General features: G+C 50.3%; 1 protein-coding gene across 3 annotated transcripts in view; it reads left to right on the forward strand.

The window, feature by feature from the left end:
• Window positions 1-15,899, forward strand: part of MED27 (mediator complex subunit 27) — a 72,887-nt gene that overhangs the window by 38,008 nt on the left and 18,980 nt on the right. For all 3 annotated transcript variants that reach the window (XM_078865342.1, XM_078865341.1, XM_078865343.1), the window contains one exon: window positions 9,153-9,283. In XM_078865342.1, the coding sequence (XP_078721468.1) occupies window positions 9,153-9,283 (131 nt within the window). The remainder of the gene's footprint in view (window positions 1-9,152; window positions 9,284-15,899) is intronic.

The raw sequence follows: 15,899 nt of genomic DNA on the forward strand, positions 1-15,899 counted from the left end.
TCTCACTTCGCACGGTCTTGTTCGCCATCTCAGCTTGACGGTAATAGTGGCGATTAATTGGCATAATTCATGAAATTTCGATTTTTGCGCGCGTGGTTGGACATACGTGTACGGTATTGTGAGCTTAAGAATCAATGTTAATCAATGAGTCGCTCCACGGCTTTAAGTAAGAGTGCTTTGCTTCCACTGTACAAACTTGGGCACTTTCTATTCTCGATGCGCACGAAGCCACACAGTGACAATGTGAGAAGACCAACGCATGCTCATTAAGCGTGGTGTTGGAATAGCCGCTCGTATATTGCGCCACACAGCTGTGCGTGAGGCCATTTACAAAGTGTAAAAGCCAAAATGAAGCTCGTTTTATGGGGACACAGCTTCTGTGTCCCCATTCTGTTGTGCGGCTACCGTGGATTTTGACCTTGTGTATATCAACGCTTATTTGTTTTTCGGCTGTCATGTGTGTCTGTGCGTGTGTGTGTGTGTGCTATAGCGCTGCGCTACGAACCTGGTGACCTGAGTTCGATTCCCGCTCATGGCCAACACCGGTGACGATTATCTGAACCGGTCATGGGCCTCCACTAGGTCGACTCAGCCTTAAATTAGTACCTGGTGCGATTTGTAAACATCGCCACTGGGCACAAACGTAGTCGGACGTGGTCAATACCACGTCCGACTACGTTTGTGCCGTTCTGGCCTTAATAGGTGCTCGCTAACAGGACGTGCCCCAAAAGTCTAATGAAGGCTATACGGGGGATCTTTGTCTTTGTTTTCTGTGTGCTATATAGCCGCGTGCGAGCAACGCGCGAGTCGAAATGTGTGTTTTGATTTTACAGCAGAAGCTGGATTATAATAACACCCCTAGGGAGCAAGGCCAGGAGTGCTTACATCCAAAGTGTGATTCCTTTCACCTCCCACACCCCCAGCACACCGACCACTGTCACGCGTTGCTTACATGAGAAGCGTGCGAAATGTGAGGTGTGCTTTGGGGCGGTGGCGCTGCCCAGCGGTGGTGCGTTCGCCGCTTGTTGCAGAGGTCCGCAGCTCTTTACAGCAGGTGCGTTAACCGTCAAATAAATACTGCAGCGTCGCCGTTAAAAAGCATTGCCGGCGTCTGGGTCGAAATTTTGGCCAAATTTGAATGATCACATGAAGGTTAATCATTATCGCTGGGGAGACAAAGGCAGTCGGGCGTGGTGATGGTCACCCCTCCCCTCGTGTGCCATGCCTGCCTTCACAGGTGCTGCTCGCTAACAGCACTTGCCCCAAAGGTCTGGGTAAGACGGGGGATCTTTGTGTTGTGTGTGTATTCAGCCTGCAATGATGCTTTCCTCCCTCGCAGTCCGACTAGTTGCCACGATTATCGCTCCCCGTTCCAAGAATCGTTACTTTTTCATCTCGTTTTTCACCTTCTCGTTCATACCCCCCCCTCCACCACCACACCCCCGTCACTCCCCAGCCAAGATCCGTCCATACGGCTCGCAGGGTTTTATTGGCCCTACAAGTAATAAACTGTAAAACGGCAGAGCGCAGATGTCTGGCAGAATTCATAACATTTGCGGCCAAATTTGCATGCGTTTTAATAACGTTACAGTGTTGTATGGTGCTCCTCAACTGTAAAAACCCATTAAACCGTGGTGACAACCCGTAAACTTTTACTGCCGACATCGGCTTCCATCGCGGCTGCTTAGCGGCGGATTCAAGGTTTCCGTTTAACGATCTTAACATGGGCCAATTATAATAACTAAATGCATCGCCTGCCCTCTGCAACCTTTCCCGAATGTGTGCGGGGCTGCGGTGGGGGTGGGCAGCATATTTTGGGAGCAACAATCGCATTTTGTGTCAATAGAAGGTGGCCTTTGCAGAGGGTCGAGTGTGCTGGCTTATAAATGATTTGAAATGCTAATTCTATCACACCCCCCACCACCACCACCACCACACATGCATTTTCATGACTCCGCTCCCCACCGGATCGCCGGCTAAAAAGGCACATTGATCGAGGGCCCTGATTTGCCCGCAGCCAATAGCCCCCCACTCCCCACCACCCCCCCCCCACCCGTCCCACACGTCTGCCAAGTCTCTGCTTAAAATGTAGAATTCTGGATGTTTTTGTGTCTGGCTGTGTGCGTGCGTGTGTCCGTGTGTGCCCGAGGAAGGCAGAAACCCCACCGCCCACCCCCCTACTCCCCCCCCCCTACTCCCCCCCCCAAAGCTCCACATTGGCAGTTTCCTTTCATGTTTGTAAAGGGCCTGAGTTGCTGTAGGATGTTCGTACCCTTCTGAAGTTTAGTGAAAGTCGTTCTGGTTCATGATATTATAGCATTTATATTCCTTCGCAATTGTGCGGTTGTTGTTAATTGCCTACAACTTGTCGGCGTGTGTGCGTATTTCTGGCCAGTGTGCGTGCGCGCGCGAGCATTTTGCTTTTATTCCAGTAGCAGCCGCGGTGACCTTGCGACACCCTTGGCCATCGCCATTATTTCTCGCCGTACGTGATGGAGGGAAAGAAGAGACCCTCAGGGGGGACTCGGGAGAGGAAAGCGGGAAAAAAAAAATCAAGAATCTTAAGCAATTGGAACAATGACAAACACCCCTCCTCCTTCTCCACCCAGCCCCTGCACCTCCAGGGACCTCCCTCCAAAATAGCACACAACTGCAGTTGTGTCGGCAAGGAAGCAGTAGGCTGTGGTGTGGAGGGGGGGTGGCGGGGGGGGGGGACAGGGTTTGGGGGGGGGGAGATAGGGTGGGGGGAAGAATACTGCCTCAAAAGCCTTCGCACAAGTTGCAGAATTTTCCCTCCGTAGGGTCCTGTGCCTTGATCGCTGGTGGGAGCTTGCGCAGAAAAGGTAGGGCATGTTGGGGGGTGTGGGGGGGGCGGTGGGGGGTGGGCAGGGGTTGGTTTGGTGGTGGTGGGGGGCAGCTCCATCATGTTGGTGGGGGGAAAAGGCTTTCCTGTCCCATTGCACACGACGCTGGGTCGAGATGCTCGAGATGCAATCAGCGCTCCGCTCCGCAATCGTTCTCTTCATGCCAACAGCACGCGTGTCGCGCCACGCAACATGGATGCAACGATTTTGCCGCTTCCTTGATTTATTGAATCGTATCGTTTTTTTTTATTGTCACGAATCGACTTTCTTTCCTTGCCCGTGTGGTTGCAATGTCGAATATAGTGGTGTGAATCTCTTACATCCGTAGTGATATAAACACACGTGTGTTTTTCTATGGTTTGGCACGGCCCTCGCATAGGAATGAGGAATTTCCACCACTGACCTCAGAACTGTAAACAGTAAATGAGTACCGCCTCAATGCTCATTCGATCAAGAGATCACTTTATGACAGCAAACACGTGTGGATTCAAGATGGATCGATTCTCACGCGCGCGGTCTGATGCGTGTGCATCCTTAAAATTTCTTGAAACGATAAATGGATTAATTGTTACGTCCCCTCCGTAGGATAGTCACGGCGCCGGTCGCTTTCATAAATGGACGAATGTGACGGTGGGTGAGACCATTGACGGCTGGGAAATCCCAAGGGCTGGCGTTCGCCCGTCCCTGATGCTGAACTAGCCGGGCGGATCAGGAGTCGTGAGCTCGGAGGTGGCACCACTGACATGCTGGGTATAAGTCCAGGTTTCGGCCGCTCACGATTCACCCGAGTTCTCAGGTGCCATGAGTTGGAACGGTTTCGGCCCAGTCGCGGTTGACCGCTCGGAGAAACACACCCGATGTTAAATATCCAGTTTTTTGCGCTTTTACTTTGCTGCATTCCGCGTGAGAGTTAAAGTAAGAAATCAAATCAGTTTGACTGCCATGCGACGAACAGAAGGAAAGTGCAACAACCCCGTAGTTTATGGATAAAAGAGGTCGCTTAAAGGGATCTCAGAAGTAGTTTGATATCTCCTTCTCTGGGCTGTTCTCCAACACATAGAGTAATGCACTGCTCACTCTGTGAGTGTTTCCGAATGAACACTTTGACTATTTACAACTCCAATAAATGAAGGGAAAACAGACAAAATAAAACAACCCCCGGTGTTAGCAACATCTCTTTTGCGGCGTACACTCGTCCGTACCACAGCAACAACACAGCCGCCATTCACCACGAAGTGGCGGTGACGTCACCACGGCGCCTGTGCCAGGCCACATTGCAATGTGGCCAGTAGCAAATTGTGTGTCAGATCACGGATTCCTTTTCTGCTTCCAACGATCGCTGGAGTTTTGGTTTGTAAGAGGTGGGACCTTCAAGATGTTGAAATTTGCTTGGAGCTCACGCTTTGATTCTTGAGGCTGCCCCGGTAATTCCAATGCCCTGGGTATAATTGGCCAAAGTTCGCAGGCATTGGGGTAACCGGAATTGATTTTTTTTTTCTCCACACATCGCTCCTCGTTTAGATTTGACCACTTTGGCAGGCAACGTGCCCAGCCTGTTTGACTGTCTCGGGGTCGGGGGTTGGTTACACGAGTGAGAGGACATGGCAATCTGACCATATCAGGAGCAGCGTCTTAGTGTATTACCATTCGAGCCTCTCGTGGGGGGCCAAGGTTGCTGGTTGCTCATTTTTTTATTCCTAGTTTGTGATGCCCCCGTTAATCAAAGCGTACGAAGTCTCCAACGGGGTGGGGGGAGAGAAAAAAACACATCTTCGGAAAGTGTTGGCAGTTTAATTAAGAACTGTAAATGTTCTCAAAAATAACGTGGGCGCGCGGCCAATTTGCGCGACTCACTTTTAGTGCGTGCGTGAGGACGCGGGGAGATTAATGCTTTTGACAAACACCGGTCGGCTGGCATCGTTCCTTAATATAGGTCCCTCTTTCGCCATCGCCAGGCGACCGACTTGCCAGAATGCGGTGAAGTGATGCAAAGTCACGGAGCAACTTTGTCGTCTCGAAACTTTGTGTGACCCTGTTTCCCGCCTGGGTCGTAAGCGACGGCCTATGATCGATAGCATTTGGGTTGGTTGACCACCACGGTCATGGGCGGCAGAGGGCAGGGCAGCCACATCTATTGCACTGTACTGTGCTTCTATGCTGCCACACATTCTCCCCACATTCATCAACGTGCACTGACCAGTGTGATGAGGTATAGTTGAATAACCCCCCATGACAAACACGACACTGGGAGGCCCTCATCCAGCAGTGGATTGAAATAAAGGGCTGTGCATCTATGCACATAATGAATATGGAATTTAATGATTCACTTCCTTTATGAAATACAACACATTCGTCAATAAGACTGCTTTAAAAGAAAATATACAATCGGTGACATTTCCGGCATTGGCCCTTCATTATTGCACGTCCATGAAGAAGGGTCCTTGCCTGAAACATCGGGCAAATGTGTTGAGTTGTTTTGTTATTTGTGCTTGTGTTCCACTGGCAACGCAGCAGCACCGAATAATTTCTGTCAGACGTAGATATCCAGACAAAATATGTCTACATGTATCTGTCTCTCCGTATAACAAATAACTTATCGGCCACGCAGGGGGCTTCTGGTTTCATCAACAACAACTACAACGACTGCCATTCGCCACTAAGTGGCGGTGACATCACCACGGTGCTTGTGCCAGGCTAGGTGCCCTTTGAGGCCACGTGAAGGTGTCGAAGGCTTTCTGGCAGGAGGTCACGGGACACATCCAGGTTCCATGGGTTGGTTGGCAGATGCACGACCGATGTTCCCCACGGTGCCAACGTACAGTGTCTCATGAGCACTCTCTTTAGAAGTCGATGCATTATAAATTATTCTCACGAATCTAATAATGAATCGATGCTGGGTTTTTGTTTTGTCCGTGGCTCATAGAATCTTGCAGAGATGCAAAATGTATAGACTCCACAATAGTATAATGTTTATAAACATTCATGAATAGAATAGAACAATTCTCTGTCCATGTATTGTGAATATTATATTGAATTTATTTTACGTCATTTGTAAAGGTTTGTTTGCTCCATTAGGCTAAACGTTAGCAACCATTAGCCTTAACGTTCGCATTTAATAAGCATAACATTTCCATAAACCGAATATAAATGATTCCAGCAAAACACAATTCAACATACGTAGAATGGGAATTTAATTAGCATACAATTAGCATATGGTTGAGCGTGCATTGCAAATCATCCTAATGCACGGAGTTCGGCGCGAGTCTTGCGCGATGGCACGGTCGATTCGAATTGCGGGATCGACTCGTGCGTTACGCTTTCCGCCTGATGTACTTTTCCCGCGTTGCGCGGCGCTACGGTGACGAAATGTTATCTCCCTCGCCTGGTATGCAGGCGGCCGTGGGATCGCTCACGACCCTGAGGCCTGCTGTATATTTGGAATAGAGGTTTTTTTTGGGGTATAGATCGCGTAAATATATAAATGTGTCGTTAAAACCCGCCACCACCCGACACAACCAACTAGTAAGGGTTGTCACGTAAACAGAACGTGCCAATTCGTCACTAGTACTGCATTACCGGTGTGTTGGAGAGCCAAGCCACAACATTTACAATCTGAGTACGACGTTTCGCCAGTAATTATAACTAGCTTCATCAGGCGACAGCCACATTTCTATTATGGATGATATCGGTCGCGAAAGTCTACGTGTTAAACTGTATATTTGAAGTTTGCGTGTTCTCCCCTTGCTTGCATGGATTTTTCTCCGGGTCCTCCGTTTCTTTTCCCCTCCACATTTTGAATCAACGTGCGCTTAGAGTATTTGCCTGTTATAAGTTACCACGAGATAAGTTACTTCGTTGAGCTATCATTTGTGGTAGCCAGGTCGCTTCTGAAAAAGATCTGTATAGCTCAGTGGGCCTTACCTGGTAAAAAAAAAATGGCGTAGTTTAATCGTTTTTAGAGACACAGGCTCTCCCGCGTTGGCGCGTTCACGGGGCCACGGGGCTTTCCCTGCAAAACGCCGGTGGGCCTGCGCGTCGCTAACCACACGCTCGCCTCATTAACCTCACGGCCACAGACGCCGGCCAGGAAGCAATTATGGCGCGTTTGTGGGCACAGGGGGCGGTAGCAGATTGGTCGGGTGAGTCGTCCAGAGAGGCGTGGGAGATCCGCTCAGGGGGGTCACAGAACGGGGTTGTTGAGCCGCTAAGGTTTGAGCACTGGGGAGCATATTTCTTTCCGCCTCCTCTCCCCCAACCCTCCCTCCCTTGTTCCAACATTGGGTTAATGTGGATTTAGTGCGGCTGTTTAGCAGCCGAAGTAATAGCCTCTTACGACCTCCGATGCCCTCATTTACACAAAACGGCACGACAGTAATGCTAACCTCTTGCAAAGGAATCTGTGTGAGCCCAAGTCTGCCTCTTTGTTTTTTAAAGAAATAAAAAGAGGGGTGGAACATTTTGTACCGTTGCGTTTTTCTGATCGAATCCGTGACGCGGAATATATATATATATTTTTTTTTATTCCCCGTGTTTCCCCCGCGAGCGAAAACAATAAAACGTTGTGTTTCTAAGCGAGCCAGTCATTTTAAAGGTGCCGGCTGTCGTGTCGTAGTCGCTGCCGTGTTAAACACCTTTGAGGTGTGTGTGTGCAATTATTGTCGAGTCTTGCACTTCACTCGTAAGTCACGGACCGTAGCACACGGTCACTGGGCTGGCAATTATCCACCCCACCACTGCGATTTGATGAATTGGCACAGCTCGGAGCTGTGATTCAATTCAGGAATTAATGCTTCTTGTCTTACCTGTGTTTGTTTCTCATTTGTTCCTTCTTGTTCCGTAAGTTGCATTACAAATGCGTCTAATTTACATACATTTTCAATAATTGATGCCTCCGCGTGCGATTCAACACATGTATCATGAGCGCAGGGTAGAGTGGTGGTGCAAATAGCGCACTACGATGTGAACCCAGCAAATCCCGCCTTTGATGTGTGGTCCGCGCTAACGTCAGTAGGGAGTGATATCTGAACCAGACCCGGGCCCCCATTTCCTGAGTCAAACCGCACCGACCAGCGTGGTGAAGTACCCTCGAAGAACCGCCGTGACCGAAACAGCACAAAGGAATCCCTTCATCCCGCAGTGGATTGAACAAGAGCTGTCAAGAAAAATTACCACGAGCACGCGATTCTAATTGACGAATTGACACCGGTGATGAAAACCGCGCTCCTCGAATGGCAAAATCGGTGGGGCGCATGACAACGATAAGTTTGGTTTTAAGCCGCACGGCGCAGCGGGCGGAGCGGCGTCAACGCGCAGAACCCTTCATCCAGCAGTGCACCGAGAATGGCGCGCGGCTCGGAGCGGCTGCCATTGATTCGTCGTTTCCGCACGCCACCAGCAGCGGCGCTAGCTTTTCGGCACGCTGGGCGGCACCGGGGGGGCCCCCTCCGCGCGCGCCAGCCGCTCCCTCTCCATGTCAGTAGAGGGGGGGTCAGGCGCCCGTGCCGCGCGCTATTAAACCCGCCGTGTAAACCGTCTGGGGTCAAATTATCACGCCATTCAAACTCGCGCGGTGATTTAATTGCTGTCGTAAAAAAACGCGTCGACCTTCTGACATAGCCGCCCGTGCCGACGTCCAGGACACGTGGGGCGGTGGGGCGGGGGGGGGGTGCAGGCGGCGCTCAGCAGCAGCCACCTCCGTGGCCACCCTCGTAGCCAGCCCCGTGGCCACCCTCGTAGCCACCCCCGTGGCCACCCTCGTAGCCAGCCCCGTTCTCGGCCCAACTCTGCTGAAGGGACCCAGAAGGTTGAAACCGGTCGAGCGTTTGCTCGCTTGAACAAATGCCGCTTGCAAATATCGGTGTGCAAAGACAATAGGTGGATCCACGAAAGTGTCAACGCAGAACGTTGTTCTCTTTATATTTGCCCATAGCCGTGATGTCTCTCACAATGTTCATTCTCTTTGTGAACGAAAGGAGGAGGTTTTGGTCGGCTGCTCCACTTCGGTATCCCCTCGCATCGTTCCTTTTTTCCCCCAAGCTCTTACAACCTAGGCTCCAGTCCTGGAAATGTGTTGTCTCTTACTTCTTAAAACTCTGACCGTGCTGTTTCTCGCAGGCCGCTCGCTGTCGGGTCGTATGTATGCAAGTTGACTTTCCTTTACACCGTGCATAGCCGACCGTGCTAATCGAAGGCGCGTGTCGTCCCGTGCGCGTTGGCGATCGCGTGTGCCGGTCTCAACGCCGCTCTCGCGTGCTCCGTTTCCCCCCCCCCGCCCCTCTGTGTCCACAGCTCCAGTGGCACGCGAACCTGGCGTGCAGTCTGCTCAACCAGCAGTCACTCAAGCGCTCCTCGGCGCAGATCATCGTCACGGCCAAGCGGCGCATGAAGGTGCAGCCGACCAGCCTCACCATGCCCACCCAGTGAGTAGCTGCTCTGTCGAGCAGGGAGTCAATCCTTCGTTCCGCATGTTGGCTGCGGTTTTATGGCAGTTGTATGCGTTCGTATGGCGTTGCCCAAATGCTTCAAGCACCAATGCATGTTATGAATATTTTTTATTATCAAGCGCCTGAATTATTGTTATAGTTGACATAAGGTCCCGAGGCACCATAAAAGGGCAGCCCCGGTGGCAGCTGTCCCTGTGTTGCACAAGGTGACTCGGCACCACCGGCTTGCAACTCGGAATTAGTTTGCCATTAGGGGGCTGATGTGAGATGACGTTGGCCATGGCCAGGAATCGAACTTGGGTCGGTGGGTTCAGAGCACTCCATACCACACACGCACACGCGCACAGAGTTATCGGTCGTCCCACGTGTGCGCACGCAGCCTAAAAGTACCTCCTCCTGCTTCCGCGGTGTAGGCGGCGTGCAGCATTGATTACCGCTTACTCGAAGCCACTTAACCTCGAACGAACGAGCGCAAACGCCTTCGCGTTACATTGCGCGCATGTGCAAACACGCGTACATGCGCGCCCGCGCATATCTGTGCTAACCACAACGCAAGTACGCCCTCTTTCGCAAGCTCTCGCGGTTAATGCGCTAAAGGTTAATGAGCCCTAATTGAATTAAGTGATGTACGTTTTTTGCTGCGAGTGAAAACGCGTGGCAAGTCCGGTTGGTTTTGAGGGGCTGCATGGAGGGGGTGGGGCATGCGGGGTGGAGGAGGGGGAGGAGCACGATTTGGGGGAGATGGAGGCTGGGTGAGCACCGCTGAGGGCCGTCAGGAGGAAGGCCGTCACACCGTTAATTCAGCGGCGCGAACGATCAATGCCCCATCGATCGCCGCGGTGTGATTTGACAAATAGGCCTGTCCGTCCTGATGGGTTCATTAGCGTGGGGGCGCCCGTGCCATCCCCAGCTGTCCCATCCGCTCTGCCCGCTTGCACGGGGCCACGCCCGGACGGCACGCCGGCCCATCGGCCCGGCGCCGTAACGCGTAACCCTTTTTTAACTCTTGCCCGGCCTTGCCGCCAAAGTTGCGAGCAAAACAAAATGACCGCCTCGCTGGCTTGCGTGGATTTCCCAGGGTTCCTTTCACTTCCCTTGCATATGGCGGACATTCTGAGTGCTAACCAGGCGGACTGTTGTTGAAAATACTAGTCAAGAGTTGGCTTTCCCAAACAAATGCTGCTCGACTAGAACGGAGAGTCCTTCTTAAACATACGCATTCACCCATAATGCTTCATGACGGTACGTAACGAGTTTGTGACTGAAATGAAACAAATTACGGAGAATATAATGATAATTAATTAAAATGAGATGGAAAAGTAGTGGATTCTTGAATCGAATCGCGATCCTGAATTGTGACAATTCATCCAATCTTCGAGGCAGGTCGTGAATCTGTTGCACGGCCTGTTGGTAACGGTGATGATTCAATGGTCGGTTTAAACAGCCGCATATAAAGCATTCAGATAGAAGGACAGCAAAATTATCCAGGGCGGGGTGGGGGGGTGCGTTGAAGATAAAACGCTTGATATGATTCGACCATTTGGCTGATGGGCCCTCACCGCGGTGGCAGTGACGCCCAGAGGGTGTCTTGCTGCGGGAGGAAAGGTCACGGATTGGAAACCCAGTCCACCCCCGCGTTCAATCGCCGGTGCCAGGCTACGTTCGTCACGTCACTGTCGGCGCCCGGTCTTGCGTGCCGCGCGGGGCTTTGTTCGGCGATGTCGTAAGAAGAAGGGTTTGAGGATAGCCACATCGCAATGAAGGGCACAGGGGCCGGGGTGGATTGTCGCGTCGCACGACCCGAAGAGATTTATATTGAACGTCTTTCGCACCGTGTACATAGCCAACTGTGCTAATCAGAGGAAGGACAACAAACGAAACACGAAAAGCAGTTCTAAAGAAATTAATTCAATCTAGATGATGATTTAAAAGGTGCACATCTCCCAGTGGCTTCCTCATATCGGAAGGAAGAGCATTCCAGATGGCTGCACAAGCGCATTTGAAAGCACACGATGTCCTGACCGTCTTTGTTCGATGGCCAGATGGGGACAGCTCTGGGGGAGGCCTTCATTCAGCCGTGGGTCGATCACGTCCGGCGATGATGATGTCAGCCCATCGAGACAACAAATATCTCTCCCAGTGGAGGCCGAGAGAAGGATGCAAGTTCTGTTTTAGTGAAATAAAATAAATCCGTATAATGAACTAAAAATGTCATTGTTCGCAGCAGCAGCGACACCGACATGGTCTAACATAGACGTTGTGGAGGCCGCCATCCAGCGGTGGATTAGTTGTCAGCCCTGCGAAATTGTAAAGCCAAACGCCTCTGCATATTCCAGTAACAGCTGTACCATTCAACGGCTCTAAATTGTAATACATAATTTAATCGAAATAAAATATGGAGAGTGCAGCGGTGTTTGTCTAGCAGGACAAATGTTTGACATCGATCTGGAATGCAGTAATGAAATCAGCAGGAGCATCAGTGTGTGGCAGAGAAAGGGAATGTTGCTATTGAGAGCAAAATGTAGTTGGTAGTGGGCGCTCAATGATTTTTGCTCAGCCGCATCGGAGATGGAGCGATGAAATCGCTTCCGGAGCAGGTGGTGTTAGGTGGATTGCAACATCGCAGGACCGTGAGAGATGGTGACGGGTCTTGGAGGCCTTCATGCAGCTGTGGATCGATCATGGCTGACAATGATTGTGCTCGTGGTGCTCGCTTGGAAATGTTTGTGCAAAAAATGAGTTTTCAAAACGAGCAGAATGCAGGTGACCGAGCAAATGAAAAAGGCAATACAGATGCAACGGCACAGGTAAAGCGTACGGTTGCAAAGAAAATATAAATAAATAAAATATTGCATCAAATCTTGACCCCCCCCCCTCCAAGGTGGAATCTGAAACGAGATACTCTTTGGTTGTTTCGGTAAAGTCACGTGGGTAGAAAAATAAAATAAAATTAGTATATCACGACGTTTCGATCGCTACACAAGCGATCATCCTCGGGCGGAGAAAAAGTAATCCAGCAGGAGAACTGCTGAACCAGGAAGAACACTTTAATCGGTGCACGATGCCAACCATATCATCATCATCAGCCATGTTCTATACGCTGCTGGATGAAGGCCTACCCAAGGCATAGCCGTTTCTCATGGTCTCGTGATGCAACAACCCATCCAGCTGCTTCACACAATGATTTCATTGCTCCGTATCCATTGTGGACGTGCTCTTGGGCATGTTTTCTCCTTTGACTGCCTCTCTTCAACCGGTCATCGTCCTTTCCAAGCCATATGCCCTGCCCAAACCCCGCTTATTTTTTATTAACATTCAGTACGTTGCCTCTGACTTGCGTGAAGCATGGAGAGAGAGATCCAGCCCCTGGAATTGCACTCGGAGACAGCAAGAGGAACCCAGTGGATTAGAGAACATTCATTCGCGGGTTAAAGATATCACCCGTTACACATCAACCAGAATAACGTTGAGTCACTATGACGCACAGTTTGAATAACGCGGAGGCTGTTAAAGTCGGACAGCTGGTTCGATAAAACCAACCGAGGTAGTGATGCAGCGCATGTGAACAGGCAACCAACGGGGAGATGGAATTATGACATATTTGGTGTGGGCCTGCGCTATGAGATGTGTTGCAGATGTGTAGAGTCTTGTGTTTTTCACATCGGTGCAGACAGGTCTTCACCTTGGGTTGATGGCTCGCATAAATGTTGTGATATTCCCTTCCCACTGATTTTGAGGTACCACACCCTGGCTCACCAGGAGAAGGTGGTTCGGCAAATGTGGACTCCACTTCTTCCGTCTGCATGTAATACACGAAAAAACCTAAGAATAAGAATATGTAATACACTGTTGCCCCCTCGCACTCGTGCGTTTTCTTCGGGTGTTCCGTTCTCCTCCCACATGTAAACACTAATTAAATTACCAATAACACCTTAGTATATAGAGGACCGCAGAACTTGGGGGCGGGGGGCAATATGGCTCCAGCTCACCGCCTGGCTGATTATCCCCCTTTTCTGTGGCTCCTTTGTACCTCTGTCTCTGTATTTTTCACACGTTAGCGATATACTGTGCAGCGGAGCATTAGAAGTTGACATTTTTGTAATATTGCAGTAGATTGAGAGTGGCCGGTGTTTGAACGTGCGCATATAGGGCCCTCTATCAGTAATAATACACGGCTGCTAAAATGCCGCTTGTGCAAGTTAAGTACTTTCAAACATTATTAACTGCTGGGCAGTGTTTGTGAATCGATTTAGCCGGAGGAGCTCTTGAGTTTATCCGATTTGCTCGACTGCTTTCATATCTCTCGTAGCAGCCCACGCTCCCACCTCTGCTTTCAACCAACTGCATTAATATCGCGTAATTTTATTTTCACTTAACCGCTGTCACCCTTCATGCAAAATGAAGATTTAAACCGCACAACGCTCGCGCACACGGCAGCCGTAATGCTATTTACATATAAAGTAAATTTGCATTGACTTGCCGCTAATGGATTTTTTCACTTCTCGCAGGAAAAATGCATTTTGATTTAGGCCCATGCTCTCCATCGGCCGCTCCTGCTCTGTCCGATCGAATGGGCCTCGGCCCGACGCCGAAATGCTAAGGCCCGCGAGCTGATTGTTTTTAAAGTTCAGGAGATTGATTTAAAACTAATTAAGGCGCTAACTCGGAGGTGCCTACTTACACATGCTTTATTGTTCCTCTGCGCGCTGTGCCCTGCTCGCGCGCGCGCGAATCCATCGCTCTGTGGATTTTCGTTTTTCGCAGGTGGCGGCTGCGTCGGCATTAAGCGCCCGTCACGTTCCTTGCTGGGCCGGCGTACGGGAGGTGAATAAATAAAGACGTGGCGGCGTTCGCTAATTAATTTTTGGCAGGCCGGGCGTAGCTCGTAAATGAGGCGTTTTGAGGATTGCCAGGTGAGAACCCCGTCTGGTTGGCAATTAACATAGCTGACGCTTCGCGCGCAATCCACGGTGATACACTTTTACATTGTAAAGTTGCAAAGACAACAGGCAGCGTGTGATTATTCACGCTTTGCCGGCGTGTGCGCGTGTGCGCCTGTGTTCATCCCCGTTGCAAACGCGTGTCGGTGTGTTGTTCCCCACTGTTGGTGCAGCCTAGTTCTGCGGCTTCTATCACGTGAAGTCGTCAGCATGTTTTGCGTAAATTTGACGTCGGTTAATTAGCAGGCTGAATGTAATAATTGTTTATGATGCTAACTACTTACCCTTGGAAGGCTCGCGGAGTCTCGACTCTTTTTGTCGGAGAATCCTGTGTTGGGGATATTTGGCCAAGTCCAATCGTGAGAGCTTGGCTTCATGTGAGAGGAAACGAGAGAGCGCAGAGAAAACCCCCAACACACACGCGCGAGGGTGAGACACTCAAAAGCTTTGGACAGAGAGATGATAATCTACAAATGGATGCGTTGGCGGTACACCGGTGCACCATAACAGAGCGGTCCTCATAAAACAGTCTAAAATTTTAATTTTAACCGACGTTCGTCTTCCGACATAGCAAGAACTGATTTTTACGCACCACCACCCCACAAAATGTTCTGACCGGGGTTGCGAATCGCGGGAAAGTAAATAATCATCGTGAAATATTTGCTGCTTTTATTTTTTTTACCGCGCACCGGTGTGCCGCCAATACGTTCCAGTCGACTCCATCCATCCAAGTGATTGGACCAGATCAATCCATGGGCCGTACCCATTGCGGTACTGCCATTTACTCTTGTGACTCCCGTGATTAATCATAGCTTTGGGGTTCCGTTAAAGTGATTGGTTCATTCGCGCAGATATGCTCTCCCCATTTAGCATGGAGGTAACGTTATCGTGCAATTTGCATACAACGTCCACAGTTTGCTTGTCACGCATGGACGCAGAGTTAAAACATTGTCAATTGATGTCTTGTGGCATGACTATACTATCCACACTATACACGGACACTGGCAGTATAACGAATACTCAGATTAGCGTTTTTAATCCTGAACAAGCCGAGCGAGATCAACGCTCTTCCCACGCACTCCGCCGTTTGCCGTGCGCTCGTGTTTCTCGTGATTAACCCTCCTTGGAGAGTCGTAACAAATGCCACGCTCCCAGTGGTCACACCTCCACGAACCACACCGTTGTTTTCCCGCACTCTGCTCCTCACCATCTACGCGGTTCTAACGCGGTCTAACGTGGTTCTAACGTGGTTCTAACGTGGTTCTAACAACGTGGTTTTAACGTGGTTTTAACGTGGTTTTAACGTGGTTCTAACGCGGTTCTAACGCGGTTTTAACGTGGTTTTAACGTGGTTTTAACGACGTGGTTTTAACGCATCCTGTGTCGCCTGCATGGGACTTTTGGGGCGAGTTCTGTTGGAGAGCGTCTATTTAATACCGGCACAGCGCAGGATGGGGTAGTGGTGTTCGCCATAACCACGCCCGGCCACCTTTGTCTCACCAGTTTTAATGTTTACACACCCTGCAGAAGGTATTCATTTCAGGCTGAATCGACCTTGGGGAAGCCTCAGACTGGTTCAGATGGTCGCTACTGATGTTAGGCGTCCCTGGCATCTAAACTCACCGGGTTCATAGCACAATGCGCTCACCCCG

This window comes from Lampetra fluviatilis, chromosome 20, assembly GCF_964198595.1.
Source record: "Lampetra fluviatilis chromosome 20, kcLamFluv1.1, whole genome shotgun sequence".
Lineage (NCBI taxonomy): Eukaryota > Metazoa > Chordata > Hyperoartia > Petromyzontiformes > Petromyzontidae > Lampetra > Lampetra fluviatilis.